We start from the raw sequence: 22,418 nt of genomic DNA, 5'->3' as shown, positions 1-22,418 counted from the left end.
CTTAATGCCGAAGATGAAATCATTCACCGTCCACAGAGGAAGCATGACAAATTCCCTGAAACCGTCAGGACCTATGACGGACTAGATCGGTGGATCTATACTGTCTAAGTCATCATTTGAGTTATACTCAGACCCATCCTCATCCTGCCCTTCATCTTCCACATTGGAAGGAGAGCTAGCTGACGGTTCCCTCTCCTCGCTAAAGGTGTCTTGGTCTACTTGACCTGACGGGAACACCTCTTTGTAGCCCGCTCCCTCGCGGACATAAGACGGACCACTTGACACCTCACTAGACATCTGACACCTACATATGACGAGTAAAGGAAACCTAAGACTCTAGAACTATACTGACGATGAACCAACATACGAAATAAAGAACAAAAATTAACAAGCGAAAAAGGTACTCACAGGTGGACGATATCAAAAGGCGACGGACGAGCTGAAAGGACGACTACGAATTTCAACTTCTTGAGGCGACGGATCACATAAAGTAGACGGTTGCGCTCTGATCAGCAAAAAAATTTCCAAAAGTGTAAAAGTAAAAGGGATGGACAGTATATATAGAGGAAATGGCGCGGTAAACGAAGGAGCACATCGATTCCAACAAACCACCAGTGGAATACCACCACGTGTCCCTAGTACATTTATGACTGTTCCAACGTGTCCATCAAAACAATCCTATCACAAGTCAAAACTAACCGTCATTCCATAAGACCGCAGCAGAAACTTGACGGCCTCATGGAATGAGGGGGCAACTGAAGGTGAATTAAAATGAACATGATGGATCTAGGTGATTGATGTGACGGTACAAGGGTGACAGATTGATAATGACAGACAAGGAGGTCGGATCAATAGTGGACGGACAGATACAACGCGGTAGCCATTAGCCCCAAGAAATCCTAAAGAGGATTTACACTTTATAATTACATCTGATGTGGCTTTGCTTGATCTCTACGCAAACGTGTATGAGAAGAATTCTTGGGTCACACGTTTAAGCCTTGATCAAAGGATTCCTATAAGGAAAAGAACTCTAGAAGGTATGTAAAAGAAAAGAGTTCCAATTTTATAAGGAAAGGACTTCATGGTCAAGGCACGGAGATTAACCCTACACTACTATAAATACCCTAAAACCCTCATGAATTAAGGTACGCATTATTGACTCAACTCTGGCACTCTAGGGTTGTGAAAAAATCTAACTTGACCTTCGGAGGGTTTTTGGCCAGCACCACACTGGTGCTCTCTGTTAGGTTTTCTCTTTTCGTTTTGTAGGTATTGTTTCGATTTGAGAGTGCTTGCAGCTTATTGGTGATTTTTCGGCATCATCACTCTCCAAGTTGGAGAACTTGGTTTTGGTGAGCTAGAGGAGAAAATGTATGGCCGGGCCTCACCAAAAATACTTCCCATTTTCTATCCTAACCAAACAGCACAAAAAGTCATTTTCTCCTTTATTGTCTCTCTTCTTCTTTCTATCCTCTCTTAAAACACTTCAACCAAACCTATTCCTAAGTAAAATTTGACAGGAGTTTTTTTTTTTTTTTTGATTGATAGACAAGTATTGAACGTGTAACATATGCGTTCTAACTAACTAGTTTACCATATAATCAGTGTAGGTCATATATGTACAACAAATGGACTCATATATATACACTTCTTTACTTATATAAATTTTTTTTTTTTGAGTCGTCACACTTTATTGACTGCCTCATTGATCGGGGCTACTTGTTTTGATATATATATATTCCTCTTTCAGTATCTATTAGGAGCCACCGTAGCCTTCTTAACTTCTTTTATATTGCACACTTGGTGATAAGTTTCAGTCTTTCATAAATTTCCTAATCAAATGCACACGTTTTAACCTTCCAAATTCTCTCAACTCACCCGCGAACCTCCACACATTTCACCTATTTATTTATCTCTTATAATTCCTATTTCATCTCTTTATCCAAAAAAACTCAAAAAAAAAAAAGGTATTTCATCACATCTTTAATCTTTCTTACCTTCTCCTCCTCTTTTTACATCTTCTTAATCTTCAGTTAACAGATCATACCTATGGCTATCCACAACAAAAAAGGAACCTCCTCTTCTTTCACAAATAAATGGGAATTTGATGTCTTCTTGAGTTTTCGAGGTGACGATATCCGTAATAATTTTATAAACTATTTACATCAAGCTGTGTAATGCAGGTTTTATCACCTTTATTGATGATAACTTTCAAAGAGGAGAAAATGTTTCAGCAGAACTTTTCAAAACAATTGAATTGTCCATGATTTTAGTTGCCGTACTTTCTGAAAACTATGCATCTTCTACTTGGAGTTTGGATGAACTTGACTATATTCTCAAGTGTAAGAAAAATGGTCAAATTGTGTTGCCGGTTTTTTACAAAGTGGACCCGTCGGAAGTACATAAACAAGTAAAAGAGTTTGGAGTCATCCTGACTAAACATGAAGAAGCATTCAAGGATAAGGTGCAAAATTGGAGAGCGGCTCTAAATAAAGTTGGTACTTTGTGTGGATGCCATTACAATGGGTATGTATTTTATAATTAGTCTCATTCTTTAACAAATTTATAACTTTAACGGTTTGTCGTAATCTCTAGCTAGATACTATTTCATATGTTTTGAAAGTATTTTATTTTGGTAATGTCTTCTACTACTGAGGTATTTTAGTTCACAAATTAAGGTTAATGTGTTTGAAATATAAAATTTTACCGTTAAAGAGTTTCACCTATTGTTTTTATAGAAAATTTTCAAAAGATTTTTTGTCATTTTGGTGAAGTGTGCAAAGACTAAATCTGATTTCCTAGAGGCAAAAAAAAATTCTCAAATATTTTTTTCTTTGAGAAAGATTCAACTTATGGCGTTTGCTTCTGATGATAGCTCTATATTATCAGACCAAGACACCAGGCGAGAATTGAATTCCAAATCTCTTATTCAACCATTAAAAACTTTAAATAATATGTCAACAAGTCAATTTGTTTAACTAATATTTTATTATTATTAATAACTAGCCCAAAAGTTGTGCTACATAGGTGCACTTATATTTTTTATTTGCAGGGTTTGGCGAATTCAGTGGTTTTAATTCCAATTAATGTTGTTCCTTAAAAAAAATCCAAATGATGTTTATGGAGGGTAATTATTGGATACTCTCGAAATGCCATAAATATATACTCTCCCACTCTCACATAATTGTAGGTCTCACTAATTAAATTTATGATGAGACCCACAATTCATGTAAAAGGGGGAAGTACGTATTTTTAATATTCTCCGAGTATTCAATTATTTTCATTTTATGGATAAATTAAATGACAATATATGGTTATACATGTAGGGGGGAAAAAAACACAAGAAGAATTGTTAATTTCAATGAAAACTTTTTCATATATTTTCATTTAATTGTAATTTCATGGATTTTATATCAATATGGATATTTGCACCTGTAAATACACACACACACACATATCTAGTCTAATAGTACTCTTTTTTTTTTTTTTTTTGGTCTAGTGTACGTGAGATTAGGAATTAAGGAAATTAGAAATTAAAAAAAAAACAGAAATATTAAATAAAAGAAACTAGTGAATCTTGATAAATTTAAAAAAAAAAAGAAGTTGAAACGTGGTTTTGAGGCGTGAGGGAAATATCAAAGTAGACTGAGAAGTTTTTTTTAAAGACATGATTTAGTAGAAACATGTCTTATTTTGTAGGCATTTTACGTAGAGTTAGAGATATATTTTTACTGAGTTGTCTTTAAGTTTTGTCTCTTCTAATAGTATTTTTGAACCACATAAAAGTATAGTTCAAAGAGGAGAATCCCCTTATAAATAGTATAAATAATGATAGACAAAATATTCAATGTTCTCCAAATGCATGAGTGAGTTGTATCAATCACTCAAATCTATATTTATCTATTCTTTTTTTAGAAGAAACAAACAAACAAACAAACTCAACACAAAGGAGAGGATGAGGTTCTAACACAAATACAAAATACAAACTCCACTTAAAAACCATTATATATCTATCTATATATACATCTATACGTTATTATTATATATTAATACTTAAAATATAGAATTTAATATTACTCCTATTACGCCTTATCAACTATTCTCACATTCATTTACATTTTTAAAGTCATTCTCTTAATAGCTTATTCAATTATCACATTAATGACCTATGAAATTCTTCCATTACATTTTCTTCAACATTTCCTCTCCTCATTTTCACTGTTAATTACCTCTTAATTATTTCTAACTCTAAACATATTATCTTATTTTTCAACACTCTATCTATTTCTATGATTTTTTTTTGGTTGAATTTTTAATTGCTTCTGTTTGGAAATTTCCACTCTTTTTGTTACTATCGATTACATTTTCACATCTCATTTACTAAAATTTGCCTATTTTATGATTTTCATACTCCATATTTAATCTTACCCTTGGATGTATTTTGCATTGTTTGGCACATATCTTTTTTTTTTTTTGTTGGTAAATAGGCACATATCTTTTAGTGTTTTGGTGTTTTTTTTTTTCCTTTTTTTAACTAGTTGTTTTGTTTCCATTTTTATTAAGCTCTGGTATAGTAGGTTTGAATAAAACAAACATGCCATCATGTATGTCCTTATAACATATAGACTTAGATCAATTAGTATAAAATGAAAAAAAAAAAAAGAATAAATCTTTTAGTGTGGCAATGGATCAATTAAAGGAAATTATGCAGGCATGAATTTCTTAAATAATCAAATAGAAACATGAGAAGTACAAAGAGAAGAATAATATAATTATATCTTGATTGGAATGATTTTTAATTCCGTAGAAGTATATTTATTTTGTTTAGTAGTTTTCAATTTGTTTCTATTTTACATTTTACCAATTGTTTTGTTTTCTCAATTGTTTCAATTGTTTTATATCTTATATACCAAAAACAAAATTTTGATGATGAATTATAGATATCAATTATTCACCTTATTCAATTATTCTCTCCTCTCCCCCTGTGTGTATGTGTTAAAAATACTTAGTATTCTAAATTTATTTAAAAAAATCACCTCATCCAATTGTAATAGCATAAATGATAATCAAAACTCCTGTAATTGTTGTTTGAAATATTAGTTATGCAACATTTTATTCACCACTTGGGTGTGAATCTAACTTTCGGTTTACATATGATGCAATTAAAAGAAGGGGAAAAAAAAAGAAAAGAAAAAAATAGAGTGGAAAACTAGAAAAATCTTTGCTATTATGAAGCTTGCTCTGTTTGTAAATAAAGTTATAAATAATACTATGATTTATTTTGAATCATGATTTTGTTGGGTTTCAGGTTCTGAAAGTCTTTGTGGTTTTTATTAGTAGTTTATTTTTGGTGTTTTGGATATTAGGGAGAGATAGTTTTCTTTCATTTGTAAATTTATTAAATACATTTTGTATGTTTTGGATATTAGGAAGAAAAAAATTTTGATTTTGAGAAAGGTTGTTTTAAAAAAGAATTCCATTCTATAGAATTCTATGATGATGCACAATTCTTGACGTACATACACTCCTAAAGTTTTTCTTAATTCATTAAATGAGTCAGTATACTAAATTTCTGTATCTCATCTTAAAATTCATCACTACTGATCCTTCCAATTAATGATATTATGAACAATTTTCAACTTTCAAAATAAGAAAACAGTAAATCCAGACCAGAGCTTGGAAAGTTAAAAATTGATATATCAATTTAAAAAGCAAAAAAAACAACAAAAGGACACCTTTTAGGTATTTTCAATTTTCATTTTCTGATTCCAATGACACATTTTTAATGGAAAAATTACATTGACCTTCCGTCTTGTTTAGTACACAAACCTCCCTTATTTTTCCTAATAAACTACACTCACCTCCTCTGTAATTCACCATAGAAACAAAAAAGGGGCAAAATTCCTCTATGAGTTGATTTATAGCTGTGAAGGTTGTACCATTTGAAATTGATTTGTGGGATTTATTTATTTTCCATTTGGGTTCCTGTGGTATTGGGCAAGAGCTCTAGGGGTCATCCTCAACCTTTAGTCCTTCAAGATCAAATACCACAATCTTACACAATTCAAGATTTTCTAAATTTGGGTGCCACAAGATGCATTTTGATGAAAATAATTTATGAGAGATGGGCCTTAATTCATTTAATGAGTCAGTATACTAAATGTCTGTCATCTCATCCTAAAATTCATCACTACTGATCCTTCCAATTAATGATATCATGAACAATTTTCAACTTTCAAAATAAGAAGCACTAAATCCAAACCAGAGCTTGGAAAGTCAAAAATTGATATATCACTTTAAAAAGCAAAAAAACAACAAGAGAACACCTTTTAGATATTTTCAATTTTCATATTCTGATTCCAATGACACTTTTTTAATTGAAAAATTACACTGACCTTCCCACTTGTTTAGATGCACAAACCTCCCTTATTTTTCCTCTGTAATTCACTACAGAAACAAAAGGGGCAAGACTTTAATTAGATATTTAGGGGCCTATTATAAATTATTTTGCTTAAATTAAGTGTCTGTTTGGGAACAACTTATTTAGTTAAAATTGAAAACTTTTTGTTGAAAGTACGGTAGATAAAGCTAAAAACTAGCTGAAATAGTATAGTGGGACCCTTGAATAATACCAAAAAGTGCAATGTGACTTATGAATAATAGCAAAAATAAGCTGAATAGTAGCAAAAATATGCTAAATAGTAAAAAAAAACTGACTTTTTTAGCCAATACCAAACACAACCTAAGTTTTAAAAATATGAAAAGAAGAAAAAATGTCTATAATAAAAGCAATTATGAAACTACGTCCTTCTGGCTATGATAGAGTAATTAATTTCCAAGTACATACTTTAAAGGGGCGTTTGGTTCGTTATGATATTATATTACACCATAATATTACATTATTGTAATCTTACATTAATGTAATCTCAATATAAGAATACAACATTACATTATTTAGGAATGTGATTAGATTAAGGCAATGTGATATATTTTGTAATTTTAGATTTTGGTAATATTAGAAAAAAATAAAATAAATCAAAAATATTAATGTCACATCATCGTAACGTGCATCACATCAATAACACATCACATCAAACTAAATGCTCTCTAAGTACTTCCAGCCCATTAAGCAAAAATGCATGGATATAGCCCATCTTCTGAAACTTAGCCATGTCTTTTTATTCAAAGTAATCCTAGGAAAAAAGTATCTCACATTGTAAATTTATGAAACTTGTTCCGGTCTCTCACATCCAAAAAAATTTAAAAAAAAAAACAACTCTATTGAATACTTCAATATCAGCTTTGTTTGGTAGCCAGATTTTAAGAAAAATCTTGTTTCACTTGATTTTTTTTTTTTTTAACACAAGGTTAAGATGCAAAAAGATCCTTGTCTTTGAGTTAGTTTTAAACTAATCTTTGTGCTATCAATTTTGTATTATTGATCCTTGAGATTTAAAAGTTATTCAAAGAGAGAGATAATCCCAAGTCCCCATAGTTCCTCTTTCTATGATGTTAGGTTTTGAAAGTGCTGAATTCCTTGTGAAACATTCTTCCTCGTATATGTAAGCTTAGATAAAAACCGTAATAAAGTTTTTAATTGAGCAAGAGCTCTCTAGGGGTCATCGCCAACCTCCAGTCCTTCAAGATCAAATACCACAATCTTACACAATTCAAGATTTTCTAAATTTGGGTGCCACAAGATGCCTTTGGATGAAAATAATTTACGAGAGATGGGCCTTAATTCATTAAATGAGTCAGTATACTAAGTATCTGTCATCTCATCCTAAAATTCATCACTACTGATCCTTCCAATTAATGATATCATGAACAATTTTCAACTTTCAAAATAAGAAGCAGTAAATCCAAACCAGAGCTTGGAAAGTTAAAAATTGATATATCAATTTAAAAAGCAAAAAAAACAACAAGAGAACACCTTTTAGATATTTTCAGTTTTCATTTTCTGATTCCAATGACACTTTTTTAATTGAAAAATTACACTGACCTTCCCTCTTGTTTAGATGCACAAACCTCCCTTATTTTTCCTCTGTAATTCACTATAGAAACAAAAGGGGCAAAATTCCTCTGTGAGTTGATTTATAGCTGTGATGGTTGTGCCATTTGAAATTGATTTGTGGGATTTATTTATTTTTCCATTTGGGTTCCTGTGAGTACATTTGGCATTACTCCAAACGTTTTCAATTTTTTTTCCCCTGGTGTGTTCAAAGTTGGAGCAAAAAATAAATTTTTTGGCATAGGAAGTCTTGCAGCTGTAGGAGTATAGATTAACATTTAATGTTAAATAAGTGTTATATAAGTGGTAGAATTATAGATTTGCGTAAAATTAGTTATATCACTTATCACTTGGCCAGGGTGGAGCTACATGCTTAAGTGGGGGCCAAAATCCTCCCAAAATTTTTAAATTTTTTTTTTACTATATGTAAATATTTAACATTTTACTAATAATTAGCCTAAAAAAATGAGATTTAGCCTTGCCAAATATTTGAGTAAGTCCAATGATGCTCTTAAAAAAAATTGTTCAATTGGTCTAGCAGTTATAGAGAATTTTTGTTTCCCCTCACATTCACTTTTTATTGAAAAATGTGTTCTCGTGTCTATTAATGTTTTCGATTATTCATGTCATTGAATACTTTATTAGTTCAATTGAAATTTTTTTACTCACTTCGGTATACAATTTGGTGACTTATTTTTAAAATATAAATATTAAGAATTCATTATGAAGGATACTAATTTATGTGTTTATAGATGTTTGTGTTTGTGCATGTATATAGAGGTTTGTATAGACTAATAAATTAGTATCATAAGTTGCCTCCCCAAAAATTTATGGCTACACCCCTGCACTTTTGCACTAAATGAGGCAGTCTATGAGAGTTATATAATATAGAAATTCTTTTATTATTTCAAAAAAAAGAAAGATATTAGTATATACTAGATTAGACGTGTGAGTTGTAGATTCCAGTTAGCTCAACTGATAAAGTCTCTGATAGTTGAATAAGAGATCTAGAGTTCATATCTTGTTGACACCAAAAAACTAATTAGTATCTTGGTCCCAAAAAAAAAAAAAAAGATTAGATGTGTGAGCTACAATGCATAAATTAGACATCTTAAATTTAGTATATTTTCATATTTATATATTTATATTTCCAACTAGTTGAACTTATGTCTCTTGCAGTGCATAAATTAGACATCTTTTAAATTTAGTATATTTTTATATTTATATTTTCAACTAGTTGAACTTATGTCTCTTGCTGTGCATAAATTAGACATCTTAAATTTAGTATATTTTCATATTTATATTTCCAACTAGTTGAACTTATGTCTCTTTTGTCAATGGCAGTGGTCTGGAAACTAAATTTATCCAGGAAATTATTGAAGAGATTTCAAAATTCAAAATAAAGGGAACACTCTTATTTGTTGATAAATACCCTCTTGGAGTAAATTCTCGTGCCGAGGATGTAGAATCTCTTATAGATGTTAAGTCAAATGATGTACGAATGGTACGAATTCATGGTCTTGGAGGAATTGGTAAAACTACAATCGCAAAAGCTATTTATAACAAAATTGTTGATAATTTTGAAAGAAGTTGCTTTTTAGAAATTGTCAGAGAAAATTTAAGGACAGATGATGGCACAATTAAGCTACAAGAGAAAATTCTTTCTACAATCTTACAAAATCAACATTTGAAGGTGAACAATGTATCCGAAGGAATAAATGAGATAAAGGAAAGGCTTCATAGTAAAGGGTTCTTTTGGTTCTTGATGATGTGAATGAATCAAAACAAATAGAAATTTTTCTTGGAAAACATGATTGGTTGGTATTAGGAAGTAGAGTCATTATAACAACAAGAGATGAACTCTTGCTAACTACTCTTGGAAAAGTTTGTACAACTAAAACTTACAAGGTCAATGAATTAGACAATCAAGAAGCTCTTGAACTCTTTAGTCAATATGCTTTCCATAAAGTTGAGCCCGATGAAGAATATTCTGAACTTACAAATCAAGCCTTGTATTATGCTAGAAGGCTTCCATTAGCTCTAAGAATAATAGGTTCTAATTTGTGTGGGAAAACAAAACCTGAATGGGAAAGTACACTACGTCAATATGAAAAATATCCTAATAGAGAAATTGATCAAATACTTAAGGTAAGTTATGATGGATTGGAAGAAAACGAAAAGAATATATTTCTTGATATTTCATGTTTCTTCAAGGGAAGGTCTGAAGATTTTGTTGTAAATATATTAGGCAAGTGCAATTTATATCCAAAGTCTGGTATTCCAATACTTGTTGATAAATCCCTCATAACTATTAATCTCCTTGGTACATTGTCAATGCATGACTTAATACAATAAATGGGTATGGAAATTGTCCGGCAAGAATCGCCAAAAATCCTCAGAAAACGTAGCATGTTATGCAATCATGAGGATGCTATTAAAGTACTAACTGGAAATAAGGTATAAATTCTTTTTCTTCATTTTTTTTTTTGTCCTTTCACAAGGAATAAGTAATAATTTTCCCCTTTGATATGGTTTCTTTTTAACATTGTTCCCAAAAAAAAAGAAGAAAAAAAAATTTTATTAGTATAATTTTTTAGTTTTGGTAAATTCTATTGTGATATACGGTTTTTTAATGTTTTATCCAACCAGGGTTCTGATTATATTCGTGGTATAATGCTGCATTCGCCTACTCCAGTACAAGTGCCATTACAACTTGAAGCTTTCAAAATGACGAAAAATCTCAAATTTCTAATAGTTAATAATTTTGAAATTTCTAAAGAACTTACGTATTTCCCCAGTGGACTAAGGCTTCCTGAATGGCCAAAATATCCTTTTAACTTTCCATCCAACTATTGCCCTCGACAACTTGTTGCACTCGGGATGCGGGAAAGTAGCATTAGATTGGAGAAGATATTTAAGCAGGTATCAATGTTTGTAATTGTATTTATGAATTTTGATTTCTTCAAAAACATTATTATTTCAGAATTTCAGGAAATAATAATTTTCGTTTTTATTTTCCTCTCTGTAGGAGTTCCAGTATGAAAATATGAGAAGTATTGATTTGGGAGGGTGTGAATCGATTAGAAAATTACCTGGTTTGCGCACTTCAAACTTAGAGACATTGATCTTGCGTGGTTGTGGAAATTTAATTGAGGTCCATGAAGCCATTGGATTTCTCTATAAGCTTAAAGAATGGAGTCTTTATAATTGCAAAAAACTCCAAATTCTTCCCAGCAAGATCAATTTGAAGTCTCTTAAATATTTGAATCTAGGAGGCTGCGAAAGGCTTGAAAAGTTCCCCCATATTCAACCAGAAATGGAATGTTTGGAGAAATTAGAATTGAGTAATAGTGGTATTACGGAATGGCCATCAGATACGCAACATAACAAAATTTTAGATAGAACGAAATGGTAATACTTCATCAGCTACCAAGATTACACTCCTCATCTTCCTCACAAAGCACCATTTCTCTACACCCACCTCAATCTTCTCCCTAAACCCAAACTACCCACAAAAACCACATCCACCCTCTTCTCTGCACTCAACTCCACCCTCTCAACCACATCCGAACCCATCCCAATACCAACTCACAATCTCAATATCCCAGAAGAGACCCATGTCCCAATTTCAATCGAAAAGCTCTTTGTTCCACCAGATACCGATGTCTCTTCCGACACTGCTGCTTCGTTGAGTACGAGAATCTTGAAGGGTTCCAATATTGTACTGAGTAAGTACGCTAGGCAATGCTTATGGTAACAAATGCTTACGTGAGTTGCAATGTGAGTCCGGTTAAAATGGTTGGGGTAGACGTAGATTAGATATCATTGTGCTTACATTGAGAGAGTGAATATTGTATGTTACTGGGAACTAGGACTATCATTGATGAAGTTTGCTTGTCTACTTCAGTGAATGACAGAAACTGCGAAGAAAGCAATAGTGTTCTAGTTACCTTTTATGTTCTGTTGCTGTTACTCTTCGCCGATGTGTAATGAAATTAAGACTTTTGCGTATCTGATGCTTTACTTTGGATTTATATGTTATAAAGGATGTCTTTAATTTAAAATATTTTTATAAAAACATTCTACATAAAAGTAAATATGTTATATAAATTTAATTTTCTTAAACCGGTCGCATCTACTCAGATTGACAACTAATAATGAACTATCATGTAGCAATTTTTAAAATATGAAACTCAAAGAAGAAAATTGTAATAAATCATTTTTTAACTAATAATGAACTATCATGTAGCAATTTTTAAAATATGAAACTCAAAGAAGAAAATTGTAATAAATCATTTTTTTTATCGATAATGTGATATATTCAAATTCTTTTTTTATTAAATTTTGTCTAATTTAAGTTTTTAAATGAGCTCCATATTATGGAACAGCCACTAATTGGCAACACACACACACACACACACACATATATATATATATATATATATATATATATATATATATATATATAATAGGTGAAGTAAAGAGAAACTCTAATTGGAATTCTAAATTAGAATTCTAATCTATTGTTGTGTCACGTGTCAATGTAAATATGAAATTGGAGTCTAATTTGTAATTCCGATGTGCTTCTTTTTTTTTTCTTTTTTTTTTCCACACCAGTGTATTTTCAAATTCACCTCCCTTTTCCACACCCAAGTATTTTCAGGTTCACCTCCCTCTTCCACATGGAATTTCAAAAGAATTTCTCGGTATCAATGATGCATGTATTTGGGTATTTTTGTATCTTATATAAGAAGAGGTTCTCCAGATATTCTGATTGTACTTATCTTTACAATTTTCATGGTCTTGGTTTATGCTCTGCAAAACGAATTCCAACCATTTCTAAGGTTTGATTACTACTTTCTTTCATCTGTTTATACTGTCGTTCCTTTTTGTGTAAATTTTTTATTGTTTAATTATATAATTTTGTGGTTTTCCTATGATTGATGTTGTATGTTTATTATCTTTCATCTGCCTATATTTTCTTTCATTTTTGTCAATAATTTTTATTGTTTAATTATAAAATTGTTTTGTTTTCCTATCATTGATATTGCATGTTTTTTTTCTTTTTCATAATACGTTATCAGCACGAGTCTCTACCCAATTTCGAAAGGAAGTTGTAATCCCATTATTCTTCAAATATCAAAAATTATTTGTGTAGTTTTCTTTACCCAATTAGTACTTATCCTATTTGTTTGTCTTTACGTTTTATGTTCATAATTTTAGTAATTTTTAATTGATAATTTTTTTATGAGATTTACGTTATTCTATTGTTATATATTGTTATGAGATTCACATTTAATTGATTAAAATATTTTGTTAAAAATTGTTTGTAATAAAGCAGCTTAATCATAGTTATATGTACTGTGTATGAATCAACCTTGAATATATATGTCCATGTAACATTCTTTCATTAGAATTTTGTATGATAAAAATATTTGTTAAAAAATTACATAATACTAAGTTTTATTAAACATGAATAAACTAAGTCTTTTAAACATGACTAAACTCATGATAAATAAATAAATAATAAAACCAATAGTATTACTTATATAATAAAATGCAATATATTTATTTCTATTGCTTTATTAAATTATATCAATTCTCGTGCGATAACATAGGTTACATACTAGTTATTATATAATAACAGGTGAAACAGAGAAAAACTAAAACTGTAATTCCAAATTAGAACTCTAATTTTGTGCCAAATGTCTACATCTATGTGGTGACCAATTCATAATTATCTTTCCAATTATTCAATTATAAACTGAAATTGAAGGGGAATTTTGCTCCATGGGGCTAAATGGATGTGGGCCCATTCCCATTATAACCACTTTTATGTATCGTGTCAAGTGAATTACTGTGCTAATTAAGTTTTCTCTTGATTTTGCAGTCACGTTAAAACCAAAGAGGCTATTTTTATACCCAATGAAATCACTGATTTCACAAGAGAGAAGGGGACGGAGAGAGTCGCAAGGCATTGTAAAGGAGAGATTAAGGACCACCACCATGTTAGACCATCTCCCACCTTCAACCCAGCCTCTTGCCACCATGTTAGACGAAACAGAACCCAGCGGCTCTGCCAAGCCGTCAATTCCTTCTTGGTACTGAGCAGCGACGACGACGACGACGACGACGAAGCGGCGAACAAAGATTTTAGCCTGAAGATCGTCGAGAAGGCGCTGTTGATGCGCGCCGCCAAGTTGGTTCCCGAAGCCGCCGCCGCCGCCGACGACGGCGACGCCGGCGTTTTGAATGGAACTCAGGGAGCAATGGATCTTCTTCGTCTATATTGGAAGGGGAGGTGGTTGAATCTCCCAGTGGCAGTGGCAGAAAAGTAATTGTTCCTTTCGGGAGTAATAAGAAAATTGTTAAGAAGAAGAAGATTAAGAAGATGGAAGTTCAAGACCAATCCGTGAGTTTTTTATTTATATTTTTTAATATCTTAGGCTCTGTTTGTTTCGCCCAATTTTACTTCAACCCTAGCTGTTAATTTTTGCCAACTTTAGGTGAAGAAGAAACATATTGAACTGCAATTGATTGTAATTATGCTTTATATATTTATATTTTGTGCCTAAAACTTAGGTATAGTTTTTTAGTTTCACAAGATTATGTTCCCAATTAAATTTAAACACAGCTGTATTGAATTTAGAAAAATGCTAAAGCCACAGGACTATTTTACAATTTTTTTTACACTGCTGATGCGGTGAAGGGTGGTTATTGGTAAGCAAAAAAGTAATGATAATGGTGGGCAGATGAGAACCAGTAAGAATTTGCCACATTCATAGTTTGTAAAAATATAGTAAAATAGTTTGTGACTGTTGCATTACTCTTGAATTTAATTGTCATTGGAAAAGATAGCAATATTTTTGCTTCATTAGATTTGAATATAATTGAGAACTTAATGTTTAGCATTTAAGGAATTGTACCCAAGTTTTGTCTTTTTTATTTGTGTATATATATTAAAATTTTGATATTTCTATATTGGATATGCGGATATAAGTTTCCCCATTTTGACAATTGAGTAAAAATGGACTTTTGGCTTACTTGGTGGGTCATGAGAATTTTTGTATATGACTGTTTTGGAGATTTATATTGCCTTAGGTTGTTGTTGTGAACGATAAAGAGGAGGAGGAGACAGTGGAAGCCTCAAATATGGTTGAGCCTGTTGATCCAAATGCTGTTGAAATAACCGACAACATTTTTTTTTGGAAGCTTCTTGTGAGTTCAAATATTTGCTCTCAAATGCCAATTTTGAAAATACAATTCCTATTGAAAGGCTTAGTCTGGTATCTCTATGATTTCCATTCTCTCAGCGGGGGCCAAGGTATTTTGATCCCCCAGATAGCGGTTGGGGAGCATGCTTTAATTGTGGTGAAGAAGGTCATACAGTGGCAAACTGTACAGCAGCTAAGCAGAAGAAACCTTGCTTTGTTTGTGGGAGTTTGGAGCACAATGCAAAGCAATGCCCAAAGGTTTGTTGAATGAATATTGGATTTTTATTATTATTTATTGTAGGACTTATTTCCTGCGCTACTAATTGTTGTTATATTTACCCTAAGTTGTATATATGTTATGCACATACATACATGTAATGTGCACACTAGCTCATGCATATGTGTTTGTGGGTGCTCATGTGCATCTGTGCATTTATCTATTTATGATGGGCCTTTGATTCTGATCATCATCCATATCTGGGTATTTGATTTACTGCTTGGTTCTTTTTCAGGGACAAGATTGCTTTATCTGCAAAAAGAGTGGCCACCGAGCAAAAGACTGTCCTGAAAAGTACAAGAGTGGCTCTTTAAGTTTGAAAATTTGTTTAAAATGCGGAGATTCAGGACATGATATGTTTTCATGCTGGAATGATTATTCACCTGATGATCTCAAGGTTTTTTTCCCCTTCCCTTCTTTCATACCCAAAGAAACAAAACCAGTCATTCTGCCATTTTTTTCTACCATTTGGAGAGGAATGAAAAACAAAAACATCTCATGTTGGGGAAGATAGAGAGACATCTCAGGCTAGCACCACCAACAAACTGACTTTCAAGTCTAATTTTCATCCATCTGTCTAAATTTAAGTGAGATCAGTTGTAATTACACTCACTTTCATTTTAAAAAGCGCTGTGCTCCCTTTTTTTTTAGCTGAATAAAACATTCTGCTCTTCCACAATAATCACACCCGCGTATTTTCAGGTTCACCTCCCCTTCTACAATAATCAAAACCCAAAATCCTTCCTCTCCTTCAATATACAGCTCCCCTCTTCTTCAATGAATGCTATGAAATTTCAAAAGAATCTCTCGATATCAATGGTTACTTTTATTTGAGTTTTCCTGTTGGATAGGTTTAGATTTGATTTGATTTTGTTTCAGGTTTTTAAAAAATGATTGAGATTTGAGAAGGTTACAGAGATAGTGTTCATGAATGTCGCTGCCACCATCAGATTATCAGAACTGGCGCCGGTACATTATTTCCCCCTTTTTAGATTTAGGTATGATTTTTTTTTTTATAACATTTAGGTATGAAATTTGATTTTTTTTTTTTTAAACTCTTTGATAGGATAGGTTTTCTTTTTCTTTTTCTTTTTTATAACTTACAAAAATTACAAGAAAAAAAAATTGATTTTAGTTTTGGCTTTTCATCTTGGTTTTGATTCCTTTTTGTTCTAGGTTTTTGGCTTCTCCATGAAAATGTTTAGTTTCTCAAATTTTCGATATATATTTTTTTTCCTATTTTGGATTACAAAAATCACTAAGCCTTTCCCTGTTTTCTAATATCTGCGTTCACAGTTTTTTTTTTTTTTTCCTTTCTGGGGTCTCTGATTCTGGGAATTGAAGTTGCCCTCGAATTTTGAAGTTCTTCGGAAAGTATTCGATGATTGTACTAAGGTATTACTCTCTCTATATCTGTGTGTGTGTGTTTGTCTTCTGTTTGGGTGCTGAGAAAGTGTGTAAAAATTAAAAGTTTCGAGTTTTTAGATATGGTTTTTGATTGGTTGTGATGGGGTTTTCATTTATTAGGAAATAAATACGGCCCTGTGATGGGGTTTTAGTTTATTAGGTTTTGAGAAAATGAGGGGTAGAAAATAAATTTTAATTTAGGAATCTTAGACTTTATTTTAATTAATTGAGAGGGGCATAAAATTATTTGGTTTTGTTGTCATAAAGTTTTGGTACCTCCCTGATATGGTTCTTTGGCTTATTTCCTGTTTGTATTATTCATATTATATGATTTTCTTGATATGGATTTGTTGAAAAATTGGCTTTATGCAGAGAGTTTGGCTGCATAAAAGAATGGGTGGTGTTTGTTTGTCCATTGCTTCAAAAGGGTTAGCAATCACCAGGATAGGTGATTGAAGATATTGGAATCATATCCCAAATGAAGAATCTAGGTGAGATTCGTTCAATTTTTTAACCCTCTTTTTTTAGTTTTTATGTATTGATTTTTCAATTGAAATGGGAGAAAAATTGTATTTTTCTTCCCATGTATGTTTTAGATAAACTATCGAAACTCCAGCCAACTGTGGAATTCCCTTGCTGGAATTTGTCTGAGTAGGCTTTTTTTTTTTTTTTTTGGTGATCTTTTCTATCAATTATGATTGAAATTTTAAAATTTATTGTGTGATGCTATCATAATTGCAAGTGGTTTCATAAATCATAATAACTTTATTAGCAAGATTTCTTAAAATAATAAATACGGGTCATTTGAAGGATGTGGTCATTTCACAGGATGTCCAATACCATTGAGTTTGTTTGGAAGTTCTTAATGTTTAAGGCAGTTCTTATTGGCAATAAAATGACCATCATATTATTGAACTTGAAGTTATGCTGTCTTTGAGTTGGAGTAACACATTTGATCCTTTAAAAACTAATTGCTATGAGAAGAATGATGACAAGCCTGAAAATCCTCCCTTCAAACTTTCCATTTTTCCTTTTCTTACATTGTTGCTGTGCTGATCCAAAAGTAGGCATTTGTAGTCTCTCAATTGCTATTAAAAGTGTGAGGAAAATTATAAAAATATAACAAGATGCTAACTTTTGTTTTTTGCTTGACTTTGTGATTCATTAGATTGATTAGAAAAGCTTTGAGAAATTAAAAAGCTTTTGTTGGTTTTTGAAGTGGTGCTTCAGTTTCTCAACAGTGGAGAACTGCAAAGCTTTTCATCTGTTCTGGTGCTCTTTTTGCAATTGTATTTGCTAGAATATGCTGCCTTATTTCTTGGACAACTTTTTTGCCAAATTTGTTTGAAGGAATCTCTGCCAATCAATTACATTACATAGCGATTTAGATGACCACCTACATCTATTAAATCATACTATTCATTAAATCATCTACACAAGGCACATGATTACTAAATATGTCATGATTAAATACATGTGAATAGCTGTTTTTTATCATTTCTTTTCCTGCTTAGTGTAATGGAGAGAACCTTTTGGATGAAGTCCAGTTTGTCTTCTTTTCTTGGTTTGCATGGAATTGGACATTTATTAATAGACCATAAAGTGGCTGTATCTATCCTCTCTCTCTCTCTTCCTGGGAATTTCAGATTTTAGATAAAGGCATTTGATTTTCATAGGAATTGAAACTTCATGGAATATGTTAGTGTATTGGGTCAAATATTTTCAAATCTTAGTATCTATCTAGAGATGGTTTCTTTGAATAGAAGGGTACCCCACGCATAGCATAGGTAATAGGAGGAGGTGCTGCCAAGTTAGGAGAAAATCACGCTTAAAATTTTGACACATGTACATATTAAAAGAGAAAACTCAGAAAAGTTTTTTTTTTTTTTTTTTTTTTTTTTAAATTCCTAACCTGCATGTCACATTTTATTGTCATTTTGGGAGTGGTATTGCGTTTTGTGGGTGTAGAGTTTAGGAAATCCTTATTCATATTTGTGTTTGGCCTCTTTGTACTTTGTAGTCTAACGAATTTGAAGTAATTATACTTTAATTGTATAAATAAGATCTACTCAGGGAAAGGGTATTCCTAAATATAAGTTAAGCATATGGATATGGTATCTAATGTAGAAAATATTTGCATGCTAATTAATCCTTTGATAATTTACAAAATCATTTATTAAGGCTTAGCAGTCAAAATTGGATGAAAATTGAAGAAGATTTTCATTATTTTAAATTGTGTTAGTTATGAGAGGATGAAAAATGAAAGACCATGTTACTTAATGCAGAAAAGGCCTTGTGGACACAGAAGCTCTTACTGTTTTATATGCGTTAGCATATGGGACAGCGACAATGGTTTTGGATACCACAATATTGATAGTAAATTTGTGACTATCAAGACTTGATTTTACACAAATATGTGAGATTTTCCTGTTGGGTGATTTCACAAATGTTAGAGTTGATTTATCATGTTCATTGTGTTTGCATTATATTTTGATTACTTTAATATATTGTTTTAAGTTATCGTACAATCCAGGATATGTTAACACTTAGCACAATTAGGCAATATAAGGAGTTCCTGTATAATATTCCATTTTTTAAATCATCATTTGTGAAATTATGTTTAGTTTATGAGAATGTTGTGGGCTAAAATTTTCCAATACTTTTTGTAATACCCAAAAGAGAAAAGGGGAGGAATGGGGTTAAAAGTGGTGATAAATTGGGTTTAATCTACAGAAACAATAAGAGGTATTTCTTCTATTTTAACTTTTTATATGCTTCTTCATACCCTCACACAAATTATGATACATACCTCGAAGGTTCTAACTAATACTGTCATATAAGTTTTAGTTTGGTGTGATTCATTGTGGTTCCTTGGAATAGCAGATATGGTGTTTGAAATTGTCATGTAAGTTTTAGATTTGTGTGTTTTAAGCTTTTATGTGGTTTGTAAATTTTTTTTTACTTAGGTTTGTTTCTGTGTATCATTTTTTGTAGGTTCTTGCTTGGAACAAATTAGTAAATGCTTTAAAAATAAAATGACCTTAGCAGATTGTTAGTGAGATTAGTAAAGGGCAGACTATTGAAAGCCAAAACCGTAGAGCACTCCACTGCAGAGTGTACTATGCAAGCCATAGTCCAGGTATAAATTTTATAAATGTGGTTTTTTTTTTTTTTTTTTTTTTATTGGGTTTGTTTATGTGAGGAATAATGGTTAATGGGTGTTTGATTAATTATATATTGAACTGAATTTACAATGATGGGCATGGATATCTAATGTTATCTACACTTTTTTGTGTCAATTGTATTGGATTCAGTTGCCAAGGTTAGATCTTTTTGGGTCCTGCTTATTGTGGTTGTTTTAGTGAGGAATAATGGTTAATTATGCATTGAACTTAATTCACAACGATCTATACTACTAGACATTCAGTACATTTCTGTTGTGAATTGATGTGGACTTGCCGACTAGTTATGCATGGCATCATAATTCAGCTTCCAAATCAGTTTGTAACAAAATTGCAATAGAACTTATAATACCTAGAGCAATTTTCATGCGAATTGGAATTACAGGAGAGGACACATTATATGAGTTTGTAATAATACTATTAATACTGAATAGAGATGAGTCGAAAGGGACTATTCTTTATAAAGGTTGCCTTTTAATATATTTTCTTGATAGTTTATATATTATCTAAATTACAGACCTATTATCTTGCCATTATGTAATCATTGTGTTCATTTTTTGTGTTAGGTTTCATCAAACTCTTGACAAATTCGGTGCTATAACTATTTTTTACAGTGATATTGTGGATTCGCTCAATTTTCAGGTGGCTTAGTAGAAATAGGCCCTCAAAGATTAAGAACAAATGTCCCATCATAATATTATTTACAACAAACCCTTGAGGAATATCCTCCTCAATGTACTGACTCGACTTTGAAGATTAGTCCCAAATGTTTAGACAATGATGTTATACCAACTCATTTGGATATATTTGCACTATTTTCTAAATGATTTCCACTGTAATAAATTGTTATTATTTGTTTCCCCTTATTTCTAAGTAAGTTAAACTCATTTGAACGCAATGGATGTAATAAAAGTAGTGGTTGCTCATTTCATATGTTCCTTAAATGGTCTATTGGAGAATGGTAGTGCATACGTGATGTGAAATTGTGCTTAATTATCATCTCCTCTTCCCCTCCTTTCATCTGCTCTATCTTAACACACCACTCATTCTAATCAACGACTTCCAGCTGCACATAAATATCATTTTCAAACCACAAAAATGGAACAAATAATATATATATATATACTGCTAAGTTTTGTTATGAAATTTTCTGGTTAATAATATAAATTTAGACTTAACTGAGCCTTTTAAACATGAATAAACTCATGATTAATAATATATCAATTCTCATGCGATAACACAGGTTACCTACTAGTATTACATAATAATGACACTTTGTGATTAGCTTTATATTAGTTTTTTATTTTATTTTGTAGAACTAGCTTTATATCAGTATTTGTACAATTTGACTCATTATGTTGATAATTTAATAGATTATAGATCTACGTCTCTCTATTAGCAACTGGGTAGGAAGGGCAGTTTCGACATTTAGTCGTGTGGTAGTAACCCGTGGGCTTAGCTACATAATGTCATATATTTGGGTCAGTGAGGCTTGGACTTCAAGCGGAAGTGCGGGAACCATGAGCCAATGCGGACGAGCTGGAACCCGCAGATCCCTACTGCAACTCCTACGGCCGCAAACAGCGGATAAAACTACGCTTACCATAAAAACAAAAACACACAGAAAGAAAAGACATAAACAGAAAATCAAATCAAAGATTGATAGATAGATATTTTAGTCAATACTATAAAAGTGTTGTGGAACAACAACTGTGGATCTGAGCGTATCACAGGCCTCAGCCATCGATTTGTCGCCATTTCAACAACGCACTGTACCAAGAGTGACCTGAGAGTTTGAAATTGAAAGTTTGAGGAAAATGCGGCGAGGAAAGAGAGTGAGAAAATTGAAAGAGAGGTGCTACGTCCACAACATTTTTACAACAATTTTACAACAAATCATAGGTGGTTAGTTGTTATAGGTTCAAATTTGAATCTAATACTAAGATTACTTTTTTGTCCCAACAATAACAACCAGTAACAACTTGCCACTTAGGATTTGTTGTAAAAATGTTGTAAAAATGTTGTGGACATATCATTTCTCAAATTGAAATGGCGAGACTTTTTGGGGTGTTTGGTACACCATTAAAAAAAAAAAAAAGTTTTTAAAGAATATTACACGTATTTCTACACACTTTTTTACCCACACGTATTTTCACACATATTTTCAAACAACAAAACACATATTTTTAAGTGCATGTACCAAATCCTCTATTTATATTTGATAACTCCATTTATATTTGATAAGCAAAGATGGTTAGAAACGTGAGTATATGCTCTCCCTTTTTTGTTGCGTATGGTGTAATCTGATTGGGTGGAATGGGAGAGAG

General features: G+C 31.7%; 1 protein-coding gene and 1 pseudogene across 1 annotated transcript; both read left to right on the top strand.

Annotated features, from left to right (window-relative positions):
- The first annotated feature begins 2,049 nt into the window (after window positions 1-2,049).
- LOC142616398 (disease resistance protein Roq1-like) lies at window positions 2,050-14,119 on the top strand (annotated as a pseudogene).
- Window positions 14,120-14,174: 55 nt separating this feature from the next.
- On the top strand, window positions 14,175-21,034 carry LOC142615254 (uncharacterized). The gene is made up of 9 exons (XM_075787982.1): window positions 14,175-14,423; window positions 15,113-15,229; window positions 15,325-15,483; window positions 15,738-15,899; window positions 16,382-16,500; window positions 16,799-16,897; window positions 17,282-17,400; window positions 19,904-20,048; window positions 20,658-21,034. Exons 1-5 carry the CDS (start codon window positions 14,403-14,405, stop codon window positions 16,394-16,396), a joined length of 474 nt encoding a protein of 157 aa, XP_075644097.1. The 5' UTR covers window positions 14,175-14,402; the 3' UTR covers window positions 16,397-16,500; window positions 16,799-16,897; window positions 17,282-17,400; window positions 19,904-20,048; window positions 20,658-21,034.
- Window positions 21,035-22,418: the final 1,384 nt, after the last annotated feature.

The sequence above is a fragment of the Castanea sativa genome, chromosome 11 (assembly GCF_040712315.1).
Source record: "Castanea sativa cultivar Marrone di Chiusa Pesio chromosome 11, ASM4071231v1".
In the NCBI taxonomy this organism is placed as follows: domain Eukaryota; kingdom Viridiplantae; phylum Streptophyta; class Magnoliopsida; order Fagales; family Fagaceae; genus Castanea; species Castanea sativa.
This window is presented reverse-complemented; position numbering and strand designations above follow the sequence as displayed.

Coding starts and splice junctions, on each gene's coding strand:
- LOC142615254 (XM_075787982.1), top strand. CDS start 14,403: ATGGAAGTTCAAGACCAATCC. Junction 15,230..15,324: donor TTTTTTTTTGGAAGCTTCTT/GTGAGTTCAAAT, acceptor CCATTCTCTCAG/CGGGGGCCAAGGTATTTTGA. Junction 15,484..15,737: donor ATGCAAAGCAATGCCCAAAG/GTTTGTTGAATG, acceptor GTTCTTTTTCAG/GGACAAGATTGCTTTATCTG.